We start from the raw sequence: 20,315 nt of genomic DNA, 5'->3' as shown, positions 1-20,315 counted from the left end.
ACAATCACAGAGACTTATTTTCCTGCAGAACTGGCTGCATTGCACTTGCTCTTTAATTTATGGTGCCCTGAAAAATTAATGGAGCTGAAATCTCTGCTATTTTCCTTGGTTCTTTCTGTGGCTGGAAGGAAAGAGGAGAAAAGGGCTTGGTTCTGGCTGCGAGGGGAGGGGAGTTCCAGGAGATTAAGAACAGTGGCCGTGGGGTTTAGTCTCTTAGGGCTGTGTGGTTTTCCACGCTGCCTCCGGCTCCTGGCGCAGGGCGGCTTTGGGGTCCCCGGGCCTGGGGGTCGGCCGCACCTGCCGCTGGCGTCACATAGCCCGGCCCCTCCCATGTGGCCAGCATGCTGGCTCGGCCTCTGCCAGGCTCTGTGGGGGGCTGGCCATGGCCCCCAGCCCCTGTGGGGTTCCGCTCTCCCACGCCTCTCCCTCCGGGACCATGGTTACTTGGGGGACAAGTTCTCTCAGTCGGGGGTGGGGCGGCTCCAGGTGGCAGAACCAGCCACACCGCGACTGTGCCCACCTGGGCCTGGCAGGTGTCTCCCACTCACCTCACTGGGCGAAGCAAGCCTGGTGCCCCCGAGTCAGGGCGCAGCCTCACTCAGGAGCACGGGCAGCAGGCACGTGCAGACCTGTTAAGCAGCGGGGCAAACCCTGGCCTTCCTCCCGCGGCCGTCCCCACCGCCTGGTGCTTTGAAGGGCTCTTTGATGCCACCTTGCACGGGCCTCCTGCTGGGTCCTGCCTCCTGACTTGGGGCCCCGAGTGCCCACGTCTGACCCTCTGGTCCCAGGCCCAGACCAGCTAGGGGCAGGGACAGCTGCTGGGAGGGGGACAGTCCACTGTGATGTCCTGGGAGGTAGCAGGAGATAGGACACGTGGGCCCAGGCGGCAGCCCCCCACAAGCTCATGGGCCCACGGGGCTTCACAGATCTGGTGACTGACCGTGGGGGACTCAGCAGCCTTCAGGGCTCGTGAGCACAGCGATGCCTCCCACCCGCCCGTGCAGCCCCTCGCTGGCGCGTCCACCCCACCTGGGGCGGCAGGTCCTCCCGGCCTCACGCTCACACCCTTCCTCCCAGAGGCCGGCCTGGCCAGTGTCTCGGCCCCCCAGCCGGCTGTTCTGGAGCCTCCTACCTGACCTTCAGCCCCGCGGGGCTGGCCAGTCCCCCTGCGAGCACAGGGCCTGGCCCCGGGGGTCCTCGCCGGGTCTCCCTGGGCGTCCACCTTGGAGGGGAGGCTGCTCCTCGCAGGAGGACCCACCGTCTGTCTGTCCTTCTGCCCTAAAGCTCTACGTGTCAACGGACCTGGGGAAGAAGTGGACACTCCTGCAGGAGCGCGTGACCAAGGACCACGTGTTCTGGTGAGCGCAGGGCAGGGAGCCCCCCAGCTCCCCTCCCACCCCCCGCCGCAGGTCCTGCCGCCTCTGCCCGCCCAGGCGGCTCCTCGCCGGGGCTGACGGGGCCGCGGCCGGAACCGTGAGCGAGCGGGGGCTCCTGGGAGAGGGAACAACATCCGCCTTTATTCAGAAAAGAGAAAAATGTCAGGCCGAGACCTCCCGTGGGCGCCCACACGCGGGCTACTCACAAAAGGCTAAATCAGCGCCTCACCTTGGAGTGGACACTGCCTGGCCAGTGGCTGGTGCTGGGCCAGGAGGGGCAGCGGGAGGGGAAGGAGGGCGCTCGGCCACCCACCCGGCCTCGCCCAGACCCCCTGTGGACATGCCTGGGGGCCGCAGGCCGGGCGAGGGGCAGCTTGAGAGAGGAGGGGCCAGCTCTGGGCTGGGGGGCCCGGGCAGGGTGCCCCACGGGGTCCTGGGACACTGGCCAGGCACCAAGGGACGTCGGGAAGTGACCTCTGAGTCCCGACCCCAGTTTGCTGTCAGCAGAGTGAGATGCTGGACCAGGCGGTGCCCGGGCTGGTTGGTGGGTGGGCTGGGGGCTGCCGCGGAGAACAGACCCCTCCAAGGGTGCTCAGTGATGAGGCGAGGCTGGGGGCACAGGGTGAGGGACCCTGACCAGGTGAAACCCCTTTGGCTACTCCCAGCTCCGCGCCCTTGGCCAAGTCCTTTGCTCCCTGAGCCTCGCCTTCCTAGCCGCAGAGTGAGAGCCCCTAGCACCCTGCCCCCCGGGCCATCTGGGTGATAAAAAAAGAAATCACAGCGAGCAAGAGCACCCCCAGGACGCGAGGCAGCAGGCGCGCTGCGCCAGCCCCCTCCCAGGAGCCCTGGCGCTCGGGAAGGACGTGACCGTAGGCCGAGGGCGGGAGTGACCTTTGTCCCCACACGGCGGTGGGTGGATGCCGGGACCCCAACACCAACCTCCACCCCTTCTCTTGCAGGGCTGTTTCTGGGGTCGATGCGGACCCCAACTTGGTCCACATGGAAGCCCAGGACCTGGGAGGAGGTAAGTGCTGGGGTCCCTCCCGGAGAGGGGTGTGTGGGCGGTGGGGGGCCCCAGAAAGTCCGGCACCACACCCAGGGCCCCTGCACATTCCAGAGGGGGTCGCCGCTGTTTGCTGGACTGGACATTCCCAGCCTGGTCGCCGCCGTCTCTGCTGCGCGTGGACCTGGTGGGCGGTGGGCGGTGGCCGGCGTGTCCAGCAGACACGTGACCAGCAGCGCAGCCCGGCCTCAGCCTCCGTGGGCTGTAAGTCGGGACCTCCAGCGCTGTGGCACACCCCACTTGGCAGCAGGCCACGGTGTGACCACACAGACAGCCCCCAGCGCCCGCGGGGTGTGGGGTGCTCGGCTCTGGGGCCAGTGCTGCAGGCCCCTGCGGGTGGGTCTGAGCACGCAGGCCGCTCACGGCGCTCCCGTCTGCAGGCGTCCGCTACCTCACCTGCCCAGCCCACAACTGCTCCGATAGGACGCTGGCAGCCCCGGCCACGGGCCCCCTCGACCAGGGCTCGCTGACCGTGCAGGACGATTACGTCTTCTTTAAGGTAGGCTGCTCGGGCTGGGGCTGGCCGCGGCGCCGGCTCTGACCCCGGCTCTGACCCCCGTGGAGCCAGCACACGACCTTGGTGCTGACTGCGGTCTCCCCACAGGCCCCACAAAGCCAGAACCTTGACTTATCCACCTCTGCCCAGCAGGAACCCCCAAAGTTCGGGGGCCCCAAGCCCATTTGGGTGACTTCAGAATGGCCCAGGCCGCTGTCGGTGCCCTTGGCCACAGGCACCACTGTGCCCCCAAGGCCCGCACCCTGCCGTGGACAGGCGGGCCCTGCCTCCTCCCGCCCGCCGGCCAGGGGCTCGCCCCTTCCAACAGCACCCCCGCACCCCATCATCACCAAGTCAGCACAGGAGGAGGCCCCCCAATTCTCCCCTGTGGGACCTCCCCACCCAGCCAAAGGCTCCCACAGAGGCTCTTGAGGACACACTGGGTTGCCCCCCACAAGGCCCTCTGTGCCCCCAGGGAGCTTGGGGGCTTCACACACCCCATAGAGCAGGCCAGGCAGGGCAGCCAGACCCTCGCACTGTCCTCTGCAGACCCCGCCTGGGGCTTCAGGCTGTCTGAGCCGCACAGTGGTCCTGCATCCGGGTGCCCTGCCTCGGGGACCCTGCCCGCGCTGAGCCTCAGCCACCTGCCCCTCCTCCGGGAGCCTCACGCCTGCCTCCCCCCAGGCCAGCTGGCAGCCTCGGGTCCAGCCTAGCCCCATGCGTCCTCGGGCCCAGCCAAGGCCACGCTCATCCCTGCAGCTAGCACCAGGCCCGGGGGGGTGGGGGAGAGAAGGGCGGCTCTCAGCCTCTGCCCCTCATGCAGCGCTCACCCGTTTCTGCAGGCCCCGCTGCTTGCCGAGAGAGGTGGCAGCTTCTGCGGCAGCCTCGGCCCACGCGAGGGCTTTCCCAGCGTATGGCGTCCTGCTGCTCCCCAGCCCGCCGCCCGGGCCCTGTGTCTGGACGGGGCTGTTCTGGCGCAGTGAGGGAGAGGCCACGGGGAGCTTGGGGGTGCTTGGATGGGGGTGCCAGACAGGCCTGGCTTGCGGGTGACCCAGAGGTCCAGGAGCCCTCAGGAAGCAGCTCGAGCTGTGATCGGACACCTGGCAAACCCCATCCGGAAGGGGGCGTTGAGCGGGGGCTGAGCCGTGCCTGGCGGCCAGCCGTGCCTCCAGCCCAGCTGGAGCGTGGTGTGCTCCTGTCTGGGCGACTGTGGGTGTCAGGCTCTTGACTGCACCCCTTGTGGTCAGCCGTCAGGGTGGGGAACAGGAGGACGCCTGGCCCCCGCCTTGAGTTCCTGAGAGTCCAGCCACAGCCAGGCCAGCACACGGCACCCACCCGGGGTCAGCCTCGTGTGTGTCCAGCTGTTCCTTGTGAGGCCTCGTGGCGCCACGTGGCCAGCCTCGGGAAAGCCATCTCTTGTTTCCCCACCCTGTGGCCGGCAGACATCTGCCGTGGCTGGAGCTTCCCTGGGGACGTTTTTTTCCTCCGCCCAGTGGCTTCCCACGTGCTCTCCCGACAAGAGGGGGTGCAGGGGAGCCAAGTGCTGAGAGGGCACGGGGAAGGGTGCTGGTGCTCACTGGTGGAGGTGGAGGAAGTCTTCCCAGAGGAGGGGCTTTTAGTCTGGGACTTTGCAGGGTGAATAGGAGTCTGTGCCTTTCAGGCAGAGCAAGAAGAAGCAAAGGAGAAGGGCACTTTCCCGGGCTGCGTTTAACGCTAGTGTTTCATTCATGAGGCTCTGGCTTGGGCGGCGAGCCAAGCCCTAAGGACCTGTCTCCTCCCTCCTGCTAGTCATCCTCCGCGAACCGGACCAAGTACTACGTCTCCTATCGTCGCAACGAGTTTGTTCTGATGAAGCTGCCCAAGTATGCGCTGCCAAAGGTAAGATGGAGTCCCAGCCCCGCCGGTGGCCCGTCCCGAGCTCCCCTGATCGTGCGCTGTGGGGTTCCTGCTCGGCGCTCCCCGGTCGCCAGGTCAGGAGTCAAGAGCATGAGCAGTGCCACTTCCAACCGCTCTCCAGGCCCTCGCCCCCGCCTCCAGGTGCCCAGCTTAGCCCAGGCCAAGGCCCCTGCCCCGCCCTCCCCATGCCCTGCTGTCCCCGCCGCCCAGTGCCCTTCCCAGAGCGCTGGCCCCCGTATTATTCGCACGGTTCTCATTCGTGACCCTCTGGACTGGCCCATCCTCAGCTCCTGCCCACATCCCATCCGTCCTGCCTGGAGTTACACCGGCAGGGGCTGACGTGCTCCCTCTGCCGTCCAGCTGCTCGTGTGGCTCTGAGTGGGCGGTGCTCCATGATGCCCCTTCCGTCCCCTGGCCCAGGAGGGCACCCCGGGGGCCGCCCCACCAGGGCTGCAGCACTGGACACCATGGTCCCCTCCATGCTGGCTGGTAGTCCAGCAGGTGACTGACATTCAGAAGGAGGGGCCCCTCCGCGGTCACGCTGCCTGCACGGAGTCGGGGCAGGCCTCACACCGAGGTGCCGGCGAGCCTGAGGCCGGCCTGGGGCCTGCGGCTGCCCGAGGGCAGAGATGCCCTGCAGACAAGCAGCCCTGCCTGCCTTGCCTTCAAGGGAAAGCACACTTCCCAAGCAGCAGACGTGCTCCAGGAACTACTCCCGGGCAGGGAGTGGGCACCCCGGGGCCCCCAAACCTGCCCGCTCTGAATAGGACCTGCTGTCCCCCGCGTCGAGACAGAACACGCTCCAGCGCCCGAGCCCGTCGACGGGAAGGAGCTTCGGCGCCCGCAGTGCGCGGGAAGAGGCGCAGAATACAGGTTCCAGATCAAGCTCCCGAGTCACCCGCCCCCCCTTGGGTAAATGCCCAGCCAAGCACCGAGGCCCGAAAACCTGCCACGCGTCTCAGGCACCTCCTGGTGGGGACCCCTGGGAAGGGGCAGACGGGCCCAGCGCGTCTGGGGCGGAAGGAGCAGAATCGGAATCCAGATCGATGTGGCCGCTCTCACTTCCCCGCAGGACCCGAGGCCAGCGCGGCTTCTCCACCCATCTCTGCCCCGCCTCCTCCAGGCTCCTCCTTCCTTCCTCCTCGGGTCTCCTCCCGCTTCCCCTCCTCCCTGCTCAGCTCCACCGCCCTTGGGTGGGGCAGGGAGCCTGCAGTCTCCCCGGCCCCGGCCCCGTTACAGAACGGCTGCAGCAGATGTGAACCAGACGCCCAGTCCCTGCTCTTGTGAGGTTTTCAGAAAGGAAACGGGCAGAAAACCAGGAAGACAAGCGTGTGAAATGGCGCGGGCCGTGGTGTGCGCCATGGAGGGGGAGGCAGGGGCTGAGGGTGCCTGGGCTGGGGCCTGCGCTTGCCTGGAGTTGTTCAGGCAGAGGCAGTGTCTGTGCAAAGGTCCTGGGGCAGGAGCGAGCCTGCGGGTATGGGACGGAGAGGGCCCGGGGAGAGAGGAGAGAGGCTCCAGGCCTCCAAGCAGGGGCTGAGCAGCTGTCGGGTCCTGGAGGGCCCAAGCTGCCGCCCGGCACCCAACCCTGGTGCCCTGGAACCAGACAAGGAAACACGTGAGGCCCTTCCCAACCTTCCTCTTAAAGGAGAAAAAGAAAAAAAATGGAGCGGCGTGGGAAGGGCGGGCGCGAGCATCGTGGATTAACTCCCGGCGTGGCTGAGCGTGGGGTAAGGGCTGCTCGTCTCATCTGGGGCGGAGGCAGCTGCCCTGGGCTAGGGCCGCGTCCGCTGCGGGGAGGCCTCTGCCACCCCAAGCCTGCAGCCTTAGAAGTGTGTGGGCCTGGGGTGGGGAGGGGGCGCACTCCTGGGAGGACACCCGTGTTCCCTGCCCCTCGGTGCAATGCGAGGCAGTGCTGCCCTCTGGGGCACAGGAGGCAGCCCAGCTGCCAGGCCATTCTGGAGGGTGTCGTCTTGGGAGCCCAGAGCCACAGCGAGGGGCGCCTGGGACCTTGCACGTGGGCTGCACCCCCCGGGCCTGCACCTCGGAGCCGTGCGGGGTCTGCAGGAGATCCGCGGCCTGTGACCAGCTCTCGCCCTCGGGGGCGCCCCTGCCGGGCCCGACTCCCCGCTGCTGAGGAGCGGAGCATCCTTGAAAGGAGTGTGAGGTCCGAGAGAAAGGGGCCACGTGGGACGGTGCACCCAGGCCCTCGTGTGGTCCAGCTACAAGGGAAAACCAGACCCCCGTGCAGGGGCGGGCGCTGAGGACAGAGGGCCGGGCCACGAGGGGCGACACCTCGTCCTCCCGATTTTGTCCACCCCCAGCTGAGCCCCGCGGCCCCCGCGGAGGACTGGCGGATGGCGCTTCCTGGTCAGATTTTGTTGTTTTATGGTGAATTTGCAACTCTTGCCGGCTTGCGCCCCCGGACCGCCCCATTTTTTCACATCGCCTGAGGTGCATGGAAACAATAGACATGGGGGCCCCCACCAGCCTCCCGCCTTCCCCAGAGCCTGCTGGGTTTGCCTCGGGTCCTTGCCAGTCCCAGCAGGCGCCCGCCTGCACCCTGAGACCTTTCCAGATTGCCCTGGCGCCCACTGACACGGCCAGGGACTTGCTCTCGCGGGACCGTGCTGGGGCCTGCAGGCCCCGCGGTCAGCACGCTCAGCTGCGTCCTCTCTCCTGAGCACGGACAGGGGCAGCGCTGCGGCGGGTCTGCTCGCGCCTGCAGGGGAGCTTGGCCGTGGGCCCTAAGCGCTGGGGCAGCTCAGCGTCTTCCCGCCGAGCAACCGGAAAGGGAGGCCTGGCGGGGTTCGGGGGCGCCGCGCCGCCTCCTGTTTCCCGCCTCTGGAAGGCGCCGGCGCCGCCCTGCTCTTTTCATCCACCTGTGAAGACTGTCGGGGTGAAAGGTTTTCCTTTGGTCGCCAACATCCTTTGCTTCAACCGTTTCGTTGTAATGATTTGGAAAGATACTTCTGTTCCCTTCAGAAAAGGCAAAAGCTCTCAGCGGACAAAAGAGGAGGAAAATCCAAACAGCTTCCAATTATACAAAAACATCCAGAAGAATAAAATAAATGCAAATCTACCTTAAAGTAAGACATTGCCTTGTCTACCATCGATTTACGTAAAGTTAGAAGGAAATCCGTCCACGTGAGGATGAAGACGGGCGTGACGTCTGGAAGATGGCGGCCAGGCGGCCCCGGGAGCCTGACTCCCATCTAAACAGCAATCACAGGGCAGAGGCTGCCTGACGTGCCTATTTGGGACTCTGGAGGAATTTTCCAGGGGGTCTTGGGCAGAAGTTCAAGGTAAATTTCCACAGTTCTAGCTCTTGCCATGGCGGCAGCCACCCCCGCCCCGCCCGGGGCCTCCGGCTGTGTGCGTGCTCGCGAAGCCGCTTGCAGACAGCGGGAGCCGGGGCGAGCCCAGGACCTGCCCTCCAGATACCGAGGCCTGTGCCCTCATGGGGGTCGCGGCCTCCATCCTGGAGGAGCTGACCGCAGGGCGTGGGTGGTGGTTCCTACTCTCTCCACCGACAGGGCAACCTCCCGGGGCCTCGCAGGGCCAGAGTCTGCTCCCCGCTCGCCTTGGTTTTCCTGTTTCCCCCTTTTGAGAACCAGACACTGAGGACACTCAAAAGTTTTAGGGGCCACCGTGCGCGCCCACGGGAAGCAGCAGGCTCAGCACACGCCGAGGAGACCCGAGGCCAGCAGCAGGCTTCGCCCGGCACAGAGGCAACAACCAAACATTGTAAACAACCAAAGCCCAGAGGAGGGGAGGCGCCACTTTCCAGAAGACGATGCGATCCGAATGTCCCGTTTCAACAACACAGATCGCAGGGAGCGCAGAGGACGCGGGAGCCTTCCAGGGGGCGCGATGCCTCCACCCGGCGTGTCCGGGGCGGGCGCCAGGCCCCCGGGGCGGGGCTCAGCACAGCAGCTCCAGAGACACTGGGTGACCCGGGAGAAGGAGACGGGAGCTGAAACGAGCACTGCGGAGATGAGAAGTCACCAGGAGGACTCAAAAGGAGATCTGAAGAAACAGAAGAAACGATCAGTGACATTGACGTCAGGATAACTGAATCCCTGAGTCCGGGGACACGGGTGGAGGAAAAGAGGCCGCTCCCGAGGGGCCCGCGGGACACCGCCACGTGGACCATCGTGTGCGCGACGGGAGTCCCGGAGGGAGAGGGGGAGCCGCGACCGCGAGGGCAGGGACCCGCCCAGAGCCCACGGAAGACACGGATGCGGTGGCGCCGGTGCTGCGAACTCCAAGGAGCCCGGAAACACGGAGCTGGGCGCCCACGCCTGCGTCCAGCGGGCGGAACCGGGGCCCCCGCAGCCAGCGGCAGACGCGCCTCCCGCGGGGGCGGAGCGCGTTTCTCCTCAGCGGCGGGGGCCAGCAGCCAGGGGGCTGAAAGGGCCAAGTGCCCAGAGGGTCTAACGAAAACGATGGTTTATCGGGCTCATCCGTGACGACTTTGTAAAGATCGAGGGGGCGATTTCCCCATCATGATTATTAAAAACACGTTTACGTTTTCCCAAATCACTCCTTTAAAATGCGTTCCCCACAACTAAAGGGATAGTAGCACATAGATGCGCATACTACACGCGTGTGCGTCCAGCGTGGCGGCACATGTGATGGCGGGTACATTCGTCTGCACTAGGTGCCGGCACATGCATCGACAGGTGCCTGTCCCCCGGCCGCTTCTCCCTCCCTCCTTACAAACGGCCTCGCTTCCGCACCCTCGAGTAGCTGCTGTAGAAACTCGAGGAAACCTCCGGTATCGATGCTGCCCCTTTATGTTAGTTCAACAAACCCCAAGTTTCAAAGGTATGTTGCTTGCCAGCAAGGAGGCTCCATCTCCCGCTAACCTAGCAGCCCTCTGTGCCGTGTTCCTGAGGTCTGGCCCAGGAGGTGTAAGTGAAGTGGAGACTGTCCTGTAAAGGCAAGCCTTTTGGTCTTTGCCTTCCTTCTTCCTGCTGTCTTGCAGGTTAATGTGATGGCTGGCGCCCTAGCAGCCACCTTGGGCCCTGAGGACAAGGGCCATAGCAGGAGAGTGGAATGGGGAGCCGGGAGGAGCCTTGTCCCTGGCGACTTTGTAGGGGCTGTCTGCTTCTGCACTTCTCTGACATACGGGAGAAAGGACTTCCGTCTCGTTTAAGTCACTTTCCCCCAAATTCTGTTTATTGCAATCAGACTTAATTCTATCTGGCAACAACGACTGGTCACCGTGGCGGGTCCTTCCACGCATTTCCCATTGATACATATACACGCAAACTTGTGGACGCACATGACATTGTTTTTCGTGTCCTTTGTTTTAAAGTGGAGTCAAAAATGTCTCTGCTTCTAACTTTTCATCTTAAGAAAAAATAGCACAAATGCAAATTTGAGCAAAAATCGCATGTTATTTATCACACTCTAGTTAGTCGGGGTCTTCAAAGGGCCGGCCAGCACTGGTCCTTGGGACAGGACACACGCGCCTGCGCTCGGAAGGGAATCGGCCCTCCGCACGGCCACGGAGCCGCATCAGCAAGAGCTTTGCGGACGTCCCTGCACTTAGGCCGCGAGTCGCTGCTTAAAATTTATGTTAAGGACGCAGAGAGCAGAGACTCCAGCACGCCAGCAGGGAGGCGATTCGGGACATCCAGCGCGGCCTGCAAAACGGAGTATCGCGCAGTCGCTGAAAGTGGTGTTTAGCCACGAGCCTCATGGCAGAGGAGACTGGCCCAGGCCCGTGGCAGTGCCGGCGGCCAGCCACGCCCGCGAAGACACGACTCGCGCTGGGGCAAAGCCCTGACGTGAACTTGAAATGTTAACATCACGTCTCTGGGGAGGTGATTATAGCAACACGGAGCCGTTCTGCCCTTCCCTTATTTCCCAGACGGCAGTAAACGCATTTGCCCACCTTATGCAAACATTTGCCCAGAAACATTCATTAATCTGAATTAGCGCGATAGCAGGAATCGCTGTCCAGGGACCTGGACACAGGTGTAAACGCGGCAGCCTCACCTCACCTGTGATGCTCGCCGGCCGCCCCGCCGGGCCCGAGCAGGGGCCAGGGCTCGCCTCCCAGGCGCGGCTGGGCCTGAGGCTGAGCGGAGAAGCAGGGGGAAGGAAGAGGAGGGAGAAGGCCGGGCTCGCCCTCGGGTGCCCGCCACTCTGTTGCCCCACTGGGCACCCCTGCTGTGTGGGGAGCGGGGCCCTGTCCGCCCCCCGCTGCTGCCCCACCCTGTGGGGGCTTGGCGGCTGGGAGTCCTGGGGCCCCCACCTCAGGGTGCTCAGGAGCTCGGGACAGCTCGCGGCCAGCTGGTGAGGAGGTCCTGGGACTTGTGGCGGGTGGTTCATCCTCCCTGCTGGGGACGAGACCACCAAGGCTCCCCAGGCTGGGCCCCGAGCTGGCATGGGCGGCGCCCCACAAGTCACAGACTTGCCTGTCACAATCTGGGGTGCACGGAGGAACAACTCCCCTGTGTGCAGCAGGCTCACGAGGCGGACAGCCTGACCTGGAGCACGGACGGTCAGGCCCTGAGCCCACCCGGGCCAGGACCTCCACAGCCAGCACGGGGGGCGGAACACCCCCACACCCTTGGGGCAGGGAAACTGAGGCCCAGGGAGCTCAAGGGACTTGTCAGGCAGACAGCACAGCAGGGGTCTGGGGCAGCCCCGTCGCCTGGCCCCACCCATGCTGACCCACGCTGTCCCCAGGACCTGCAGGTCATCAGCACAGACGAGAGCCAGGTGTTCGTGGCGGTGCAGGAGTGGCATCAGACGGACACCTACAACCTGTACCAGTCGGACCCGCGGGGCGAGCGCTACTCGCTGGCGCTGGAGAACGTGCGCAGCTCGCGGCAGGCGGAGGAGAGCGTGGTCATCGACATCCTGGAGGTGCGCCCCTCACCCCTGCCTGCCCTCGCTGGCCTCCCTCACCGGGGCCTGTCCTGGGGGTCGGGCCTGGCTCTCCTGGGAGCCTCCCCAGCGGCAGGGCAAGGCTCTGGTGGGGCTCTTGGCTCCCACCCACAATGTCACCCCCATGGGGAGCGCCCACCCGCCTCCGTCTGTATTTGGGCTCCGCAAACGCCCGTCACATGCCCCCGCAGCCCAGCCTTTCCCTGTCACCTGCTCTGCTCCGCCACCCCAGAGCTGGGGCCCCACGCACCCTCTGGGGCGAAGGACCTGAGGGCGGGTCAGCCACCCGCCTGCACACCTGGGAGTAAGCGGGAAGTCAGTGCAGCTGGGCTTGTGGGCCCCACATCGGCCCCACTTCTGGGCCTGCACGCCCTCGTTCACCCCAGCCTGGTGCCCTGGACCCACAGACACCCCGAGGGGCGGAGGGCTGAGTGTGTGGCGTGGCCAGGCTGTGGGCCTGTGTGCCAGGGTTGGGGGGCGCAGGGTGTGGGGCGCGGGGCAGGGCCTGAGGAGGCAGGGGAGCTTGGGAGGCCTCCGGCCGGGGCCCGGCCTCAGCGCTCATCTCCCCGGGGTCCGCAGCACCGCGGGGCCACCCCCCAGAGCATAACGGGTGGGTCATTGTTTACCGCAGGCCTGTCTGTCAGGGCCAATGCCGAGCTGGGCGCAGGGCCCGCCCCCGGGTGCTGGGGAAAAGGGGCACACGCCCCTGAGGGAGCAGGCACGGGGCGGGACTGCGAGGAACCCCGGAGAGGGGAGGCCCCGTGCGAGGGCGCAGGGGCTCTGAGCTGCAGCTGGGCCCGGGCGGGCGCGGGCATGTACGATGGGCCAGGCCTCCCCACCGCCCCGTGGCCGGGTGCACAGCTCCACCCCACAAAGCAGGCACTGGACTCAGACAGAAACAGCGCCCCGCGGATCTCAGGCTGTGTCCTGCGTCCCGCGTCCCTCTAAGCCCCCTCGCCTGCAGAGGGTGCACAGGCGGCCTCCCGGCCGTCTTCGTTGCGGTGAAGGGGAAGGCAGAGCCTTAAGGGGGTCCCTGTTACCAGCGGGGACCCCAGCAGGCGCTCACCAGCCTGCTGTGTCTCCGTCCCAGGTCCGAGGGGTGAAAGGTGTCTTCCTGGCAAATCAGAAGGTGGACGGGAAGGTGGTGACCCTCATCACCTACAACAAGGGCCGCGACTGGGCGCACCTGCGCCCCCCCAGCACGGACATGAACGGGAAGCCCACCCACTGCCAGCCCGTGAGTGCTCTTCCTGCCGGGCGGGCGCGGCGCTGGGGCGGTGGGGGGGGGCCCCCGAGTGAGCGCTCTGTCTGCCAGCGGCCAGGCGCCGGGTCCTGGGAGAGGCACCCCCAGGGCCGCCCTCTCAGTAGCTCGCGGCAGACACGCGTGGTGCCAGCCAAGAGGGCTGGTGCGCTGTAAAGGCAGAGTAAAGGGCTGGCACGGACTCTGCGGGCAGGTGGGGAGGGACAGCCTTGATTTTCCAGCATCTTCCTTCTGGGAGGGGCCTCATTTCTTTCTAGAACTGTTAACTTGTTCATTGTTTGCAGGGCGGACCTAGGTAGAGCCGAAGGAGGCACTTGTAGATGGCCCTCCCCGCCCCGAAGTGCCCTCCTGCAAGGGGATCCACCCACTAAGCGTTATTTCCCGAGCAAATGCAGCTGACGAGCCTCCCCTCTGCCTCCTGGGGGGAGAAATAAACTAGGACACCAGCACTCGCCAGCGGGCAGGCGGGGAGGATCCCTCCCTTCTGGACTGACCTTCTCCCGCTGCAGTTCCAAAGCCCAGCGCGCCCTTCCCTTCCATTCTCGCAGCAAACTCCTATTGACAACTGAACCCCCCCAAGGCCCCTCCACAGAGGCGCCTCCACCGGGCACACCTACTCCCAGCTGTGTTCCACGGGCGTCCACTCGAGGCCCTCACAGGCCTGAACCCACCCAGGCTGGGCCCCTGCAGATAGAGTAAGAGTGTCTGTTGTACGGGGGCGTTCATTCCACAGGTAGGTCTGAGCACCTACGCCAAGCGCGATGAATATGCCAGCGTAAGACAAAGGCATCGTGCCTTCCTGGGATCCTGCCCGGGCCTCTGCAGGCGCCCCTGCCCTGCCAGCCCCCGTCTGCTGCGGGGCTGGCATGTGGAACAGAAGCCGTTCCCCTTCTTCCAAACAGTAACCCGGCCAAGACCAGGGGGCCCTGTGCCCTCTGGGCAGCAGCCCCCCCGGCAGGCCCAGGCCCTGAGCCCCAGTCAACTCTCCTTCCCGGGCCCCCGCTCAGCCCCCGCCCGCCCCCCGCCCCCCGCCGAGCAAGGGGCCAAGGACGCCGCGAAAGGGCTAGTTTTTGTACCATCCTCGGCAAAGTTGGGCTCCATTAACCGGTCAAAGCAAGTTTTTGCTAAGAATAGTCTCGTCTGCAATCACGCAGCTCAGCGAGGAGGCAGCCTGGCGGGATTTACGTGCAGCCTTCAAGTGACGGAAGAGGGCGGCCCGGGCGGGCCGGGGACCCGATGGGCAGAGGGGCAGAGCACGGTGGACGGAACCCGCCTGGGCACAGGAGCCTTGTCTGGGGGGGTGGCCCCTCTGCGGCCCCAGCGGCGGGGGGAGCGGGTGGGGGTGCCAGTATGGCCCCCACCCAGTGAAGGGGGCCGACCACATGAGACATGTTACCCTGAAAGCGGCTCCTGCGTCTCACAGAAGACCCCAGGCGCGTGCGAGGGACGTGCGCGGAGCTGCCCCATCGCCCGGCCGCGACCTCGGCGGCCCTTCCCGCCACTGGCCTCGTGCAACGGGCATGGCGAGCCACATGGTGCCCCAAATGCTCCTGGCCCAGTCTTGCCCCCCTGCTCCCAGCCCTGCCCGCCGGGGCGCCTTCTGCACGGGAGGAGCGAGCGTGTCCGCCGGGACGTGGCTGAGCCCGGGCACGAGGGAATGGCGTCCGTTTCGCTGGGGCAGTTCCTTAGGACGCAGCGGCGCTGCCCTGGGGGCCGAGGGGGAGGCCTGGCAGAGGGGCCTGCCGCTGGCTCATCTCCTCTGCCCACCTGTCAGTGCTGACCCGGCGGCACCGGCCTGTCCTTGGGGCCCCCGCAAGCTGGGGGCTCAGGGTCCCGCCATCTCTGGCCACACCACCCCGAGGGCAGCCCCGGCCTGGAGCTGGGTGTCCCGACATATCTGCTGGTTCCCCAGGAGCTGGGACTACCCGGCCTGGCCCGGCCCGGCCCAGCCACCTGCCCTTCATCAGCTGGACCCAGGCTGGCCGGAGGGCTTCGTAAGCCCGTCTGAGGCTGGCAGACACCAGCAGGGTCCCTAGGACCATCGCCCCCCCAGGGGCTGGCCCGGACCACCCCCTCCCCACTGGTGGCTGGTCAGCGGCGGGGACTGCAGGGACAGGGATTGGGGGGAGGGAGCTGGTCCCTCCCTTGCTCAGCCTCCCGCTTCGCAGCTCAACTCAGGGTGTGACTCGTGCTGTGGGGTCGGGACCTCCCGAGTCCCTGCAGACCCTGGCCGTCACCTCCAAAAGAAGCCCCGTGCCCACCACCACCCCACACTCTCCCACCCACCTGCCCACCCGTCTCTGCAGGATTCCTCCTGCCGATCCACAGGGGTGGGGCCGCAGCAGGGGAGGAGCCCGAGGCAGGGCTGGGGTCCCACAGAGGTGGGGCCCTCTGCAGGAGAGGGCCCGGCCAGGGGTGAGGCCCACCGTTCGGGCCCGAGAGAGCGTGAGGGAAGGTACAATCATCAGAAAGATGTGCGTGGAATCGCTCTGGCAGCCTGGAGGACGCGGGCGGATGCGGTGGTCCCTGCCCAAGCTGGAGAACCCGCCCTGGGGAAGCCCGGGGCTTGTCCCCCAGCAGATCCTGCCCCCCCCCCCAGCAGTCAGCCTCCGGGAAGACACAGGTCAGGTTGGGGCCTCCTCTGGACATCGCCCCAGGCACTGACTCAGCCCCTCCCCCGCAGCCCGACTGCCACCTGCACCTCCACCTGCGCTGGGCAGACAACCCCTACGTCTCCGGCACCGTGCACACCAAGGACACCGCCCCCGGACTCATCATGGGCGCAGGTGAGTGGGGCATCGTGCCTGAGGGGCGTTCTGTTCCCCAGGGGACATGCAGGCCACGCGCCTGGGGCCCTGGCGTGTCCACTGGGGAGGGGCCGCTGCTTCTCCGGGAAACAGCTCCTGTAGCAACGCCGGGGCCTTGAATGCACGGCCCAGAGCGGACACCTGGCACATACTGGGTGATGGATGGGTGGGGGTGGTGGATGTGGGTGGGTAATGGTTGGATGGGTGACAGGTGGGTGACGGGTGGGTGATGAGTGGACCTCATGGAAGCCAGGACACCACAGACCCTGCTGCTCTGATCAGAACTCTCTGACTCATGTGCTTGGGGACATTCCATCTCCTTCGGAATTTTCCAAGGACTTTGGAACTTGACTCTGGAGAGAATACTTCTGAGCATAAATAAAACATCTAGATATACACACAGGTGACCCCCCTGGTCACACAGAGCAGCCGGGGCACGTCGTCATTGTGGGGGAGCAGAGACGGGTGTGGCCGGGGGGCTTGGCAGGGGAGGCAGGCACAGGGCTCGGGCCCGGGACGGGAAAGCTGGCTCCCCTACAAGCAGCACCAACCCCTCTCCCCTGGCCAGGTAACCTGGGCGCACAGCTGGTGGAGTATAAAGAAGAGATGTACATCACGTCGGACTGCGGGCACACCTGGAGGCAGGTAAGGGTGCCACCGCCCCGTCTCCGCCGCGCCTGCTGCCTCTGGCTGCGAATGAGAGCCCGCCTGGGCATCAGCTCCACAGTGGACACTGCTTGAAACCCCTGCGGCGACATGCTGGCCGGCCGTGCGCCCTGCCTCCCGGCGGCACGGGAGGGTCTGTTTTAGGTCATTTCTGTGCCCGAGAGCCGCATTGCGGCCCAGGGCTCGTGCAGACGGGCATGTTCACCCCCAAAGTGAGAGGCTCGCCTTGGCCAGCGCCTCGTGTTTTCCGACAGCGCAAGAGAGGAGGGTTCTGAAAAGGGCGAGAGAGCCGCACTGTGCTACAGTGTTCTGACCTCGCTCAAGTGGCGAGAGGCGTCTGGACTGCGGAAGGCGCGTGTGTCCAGCGCTGTGACTCCCGCTGGGCGGGAAGCAGAGGCCGTGGGCTGTGCAGATGCGAGGGCAGCACGCGGGCGCACCCACTTTTCTGGAGTCTGGAGATCATGAGAGTGGAATTACTGTGTGGGGGCCGTGGGCATGACTGGGAGGCACCTGTTCTCCCCAGGGGGTGCACGTGGCAAAAGCCCCCAAGTGCCCTTGAGGGCGGCAATGACAGACAAGCACAGTAAGTGCGGGGAGGGGCTGTGAGCCCAGCCTGGCATCAGGGAGGGCTTCCTGGAGGCAGTGGCACTTGTGCTGCGGCTCAGTGGAGGACTAAGCCTCACGGCGCCGCTTGTCCCGAGGGCCTCTCTGGTCAGGTCTTTCTCTCCCGTCGTCACGTTGCCGGCTCTGCGTGCGGCTCCACACCACGCTGATAGGAGCTTCTACCTTGGTGATCTAGGGGCTCCTCTCGGGCCCATCTGCCCACGAGCAGCGTGTCTGGGTGCTGGGGGAGGGTGGGGACGCGGGAGCCCTCACGTCGGCCCTGCCTGGGGGAGCTGGCCCTGCTGGCGCCCCCACCCCGAGAGCAGCCCCGGCTCTGACCTCTGGCCCGGCCCAGGTGTTCGAGGAGGAGCACCACATCCTGTTCCTGGACCACGGCGGCGTGATCGTGGCCATCAAGGACACCTCCATCCCCTTGAAGGTCCTCAGGTAGCGCGGGGGCCCTGCGGGGGGCCCTTCTCCCCACCGGGGAGCCCCTCAGTGTATTCTCCTGTGGGACCCCAGAACAGGGGGCTCGCCCCACCAAAGGTCAGACACGGGAGGCCGGGAAGCAGGAGTCAAGGCCGCCAGGCCAGGTGGGCCGGGGCAGGCCGGGAACTGGGGGCCCAAAGCACCCCACTGTGGTCTGAGCAGCCGGGAGGGCTTCCCGGGACGTGAACTTGACGTGTCAGGGAGCTTAGTTAGGAGGTGGGTCGGCGCTCAGGCCAGCGGGAGCGGGTAGGCAGCCCGTAGGGCGGGCGTGAGGGCGGGCGTGAGGGCGGGCGTGAGCCCTGGCCCTGAGGCCAGAGCTGGGGAAGCCTCCAGGAAGCCAGTTTCACTCTAGTGGGGAGACCCTCAGCGCTTGTACTGCGCTTGGAGACCGGCACACGGGAGGCAGCTGCCCCAGACCTGGCCCCAAACCCCTGCTGTGGCCCGGGCGCTGGGCTGCCTGTGGGGACGCCACCGCACCCCGATCTCCCCACCCGGCACTGGGCCCAGGCTTGCCCGCCTGGACACAGGCGTCGCTGCCCGCGCCTGGCGACCCCTCCCTCGCAGGTTCAGCGTGGACGAGGGCCTCACCTGGAGCACGCACAGCTTCACCAGCACCTCCGTGTTCGTGGACGGGCTGCTGAGCGAGCCGGGCGACGAGACACTGGTCATGACGTGAGTGCCGCCGGCCCGCGCCTGCCTCTGCCCCCCTCCGGGACCCGGCGCACCCCACAGGGCTTCTATGCAGACCTGCCTGCAGGTCAGGGCCAGCTCCAAGTCGACCAGAGTCTCGCTCTGGACCTTCTGCGCTGCCCGCCTGGCCTCCCCACAGCACAGGCTTCGCGAGGCCTGGGAGGACGCAGGCTGTGTGGGGTGGGGAGCGCTGCTCGTGCAGCAAAGGGCACACCCCCCGCGAGGCACTGAGGGTGCCTTGGGCCTCGCCTTCCGAGGGCAGCGTTCTCGGGGTGACAGGTACCCCAGCCGAGGCAGGACCTCCGCGTCCGGGGCTGCTGTCCCGCCCTCTGGAATAGCCACAGCCTGAGCCACGTGGCCAGCCTCTGCCTGGCCTGGGAGGGGGGCAGGGAGCTCCCTCTGGTGTGTAGCGAGAGAGGGTGTCCAGGCGGGCCAGGGTCGGCGCCCTGTGGCCACGGCGGCTGCTGTCACCGATGACGCAGAGAGGGAGAGCAGGTCCTCGCCCCGGGAGACCAGCCAGGGCCCCGCACAAGGCCACACTAAGGGGCTTTCTCCCCTCCCTCCGCCCTCCCAGGGTCTTCGGCCACATCAGCTTCCGCTCAGACTGGGAGCTGGTCAAGGTGGACTTCCGGCCCTCCTTCTCCAGGCGGTGCGGCGAGGAGGACTATGGGTCCTGGGACCTCGCCGACCTGCAGGTGGGTGGGCACAGCTGGAGGCGGGCAGGGCAGGTGCCCCTCCCTCCTGGGGCGTCTCCCAGGGCCCCGACGCCCTAGGGGTCTGCCCTGTTTGGGGTGCCTTGGGCTCGCTGGCCTGCGGGTGGGGTGTGTGACCTCCCTCGGGGCTCGGTCCACAGGCCCCAACTCACCGCGGCCGCGGCCAGGGCCAGGTGTGTCCGGCACCCGTGTTTCAGCACGTGCATGCGTCACGCAGGCTGCAGCCCCCGTGAGGATATAGTGGCAGCCGCTGTGCAGGGCCAGCTGGGGCTGCATGGCTGGGGGCCCTGCCCCGGCCACAGCCACGCGCCGCCTTTGGGGGTGGAAGTGGGGGTGCCTGTTTTGGTCACTCGCTGAGGACCTGCTGTGTCCACCAGGCCCTGCAGCCTTTGGCTCAACTCCCTGCCCAGGGCCTGAAGGGACAAAGAGGAAGTTAAGGGGACTTTTTCCCACACGGTGACCCAAGGGTGCGGACGGAGCGGGCACAGCGCGGATGCCCAGAGGATGCACACGGGTGGCGATGGAGAGGCTGCCCTGCTGGACTTGGCCCATCTCCTCGGGCCTTAGCATCCCCGCCTGCCCGCCGCTGCCCGCGGGGCCAGTGGACGGGGCCTGGGCTGGGCCAGCTCAGCAGCTCGGCCTCCCCATGTCCCCTGCAGGGTGACCGCTGCATCATGGGCCAGCAGCGGAGCTTCCGGAGGCGCAGGCCGGCGGCCTGGTGCGTCCAGGGGCGGAGCTTCACGTCAGCGCTCACCTCCCGCGTGTGTGCCTGCCGGGACTCCGACTTCCTCTGGTGAGGACCCACGCCGGCCCGGCCTGCGTGGGGAGCGCCTGCGGCCTGCTGCCCCTTCTCCTGGCAGCCCAGCCCACTCCCGGGGACGGTGTGTTCCGGACTTCCTGGGCATGCTGGCCCGGGCAGGAGGACACAGCAGGAGCAGCAGGGGGATCTGGGCTGTGCCCACCAGCCCCTCTCTCCCACCCGGGGCCTCTGCTGAAGCCCCTGCTATTGCCCTGCCTGCTCCACAGTGGCCAGGGGCTGCCCAAGGCCCCCGGGAGACGTCCAGGCCCAGAACCTGTCCAGGAGGCCTCAAGCCCTACCCCCTCCCCCCCTCCCCCCATTCTCTGGCCACCGCAGCTCCAGCTGCGAAGGGACTGGCCCACCTGTGGAGCCCTCCCTGCTTCCCCACCTATCTCTTGCTCTGCCCTAGAGATGCAGGCCACCTCCTCCAGGCAGCCCTCCAGGACCCCCAGGTTGGGCTCGGTCCTCTCCTGTGAGTTCCCGGGATCCCCTTTGCATCCCTTCTCACCTGTCAGCTCTCACGCCCGTGTCCCCCAGGTGGGGCCGTGTGACT

At 66.6% G+C, this 20,315-nt stretch overlaps 1 protein-coding gene across 1 annotated transcript in view; it reads left to right on the top strand.

Moving 5' to 3' along the window:
* SORCS2 (sortilin related VPS10 domain containing receptor 2) overlaps window positions 1–20,315 on the top strand; it is a gene marked incomplete at its 5' end in the record, with an annotated part of 183,960 nt that overhangs the window by 149,540 nt on the left and 14,105 nt on the right. The window contains 12 exons of the mRNA XM_037530423.1: window positions 1,285–1,358; window positions 2,336–2,400; window positions 2,820–2,938; window positions 4,724–4,813; window positions 11,534–11,713; window positions 12,825–12,971; window positions 15,679–15,781; window positions 16,371–16,447; window positions 17,427–17,518; window positions 18,125–18,232; window positions 18,825–18,945; window positions 19,623–19,756. Coding sequence (XP_037386320.1) covers window positions 1,285–1,358; window positions 2,336–2,400; window positions 2,820–2,938; window positions 4,724–4,813; window positions 11,534–11,713; window positions 12,825–12,971; window positions 15,679–15,781; window positions 16,371–16,447; window positions 17,427–17,518; window positions 18,125–18,232; window positions 18,825–18,945; window positions 19,623–19,756 — 1,310 coding nt within the window. The remainder of the gene's footprint in view (window positions 1–1,284; window positions 1,359–2,335; window positions 2,401–2,819; window positions 2,939–4,723; window positions 4,814–11,533; window positions 11,714–12,824; window positions 12,972–15,678; window positions 15,782–16,370; window positions 16,448–17,426; window positions 17,519–18,124; window positions 18,233–18,824; window positions 18,946–19,622; window positions 19,757–20,315) is intronic.

Source organism: Talpa occidentalis, unplaced genomic scaffold (genome assembly GCF_014898055.3).
Source record: "Talpa occidentalis isolate TD23 unplaced genomic scaffold, MPIMG_talOcc4v2.1 talOcc4.6, whole genome shotgun sequence".
NCBI lineage: Eukaryota > Metazoa > Chordata > Mammalia > Eulipotyphla > Talpidae > Talpa > Talpa occidentalis.
The sequence above is the reverse complement of the archived record's forward strand: the minus strand, read 5'-3'. Positions and strand labels throughout refer to the sequence as shown.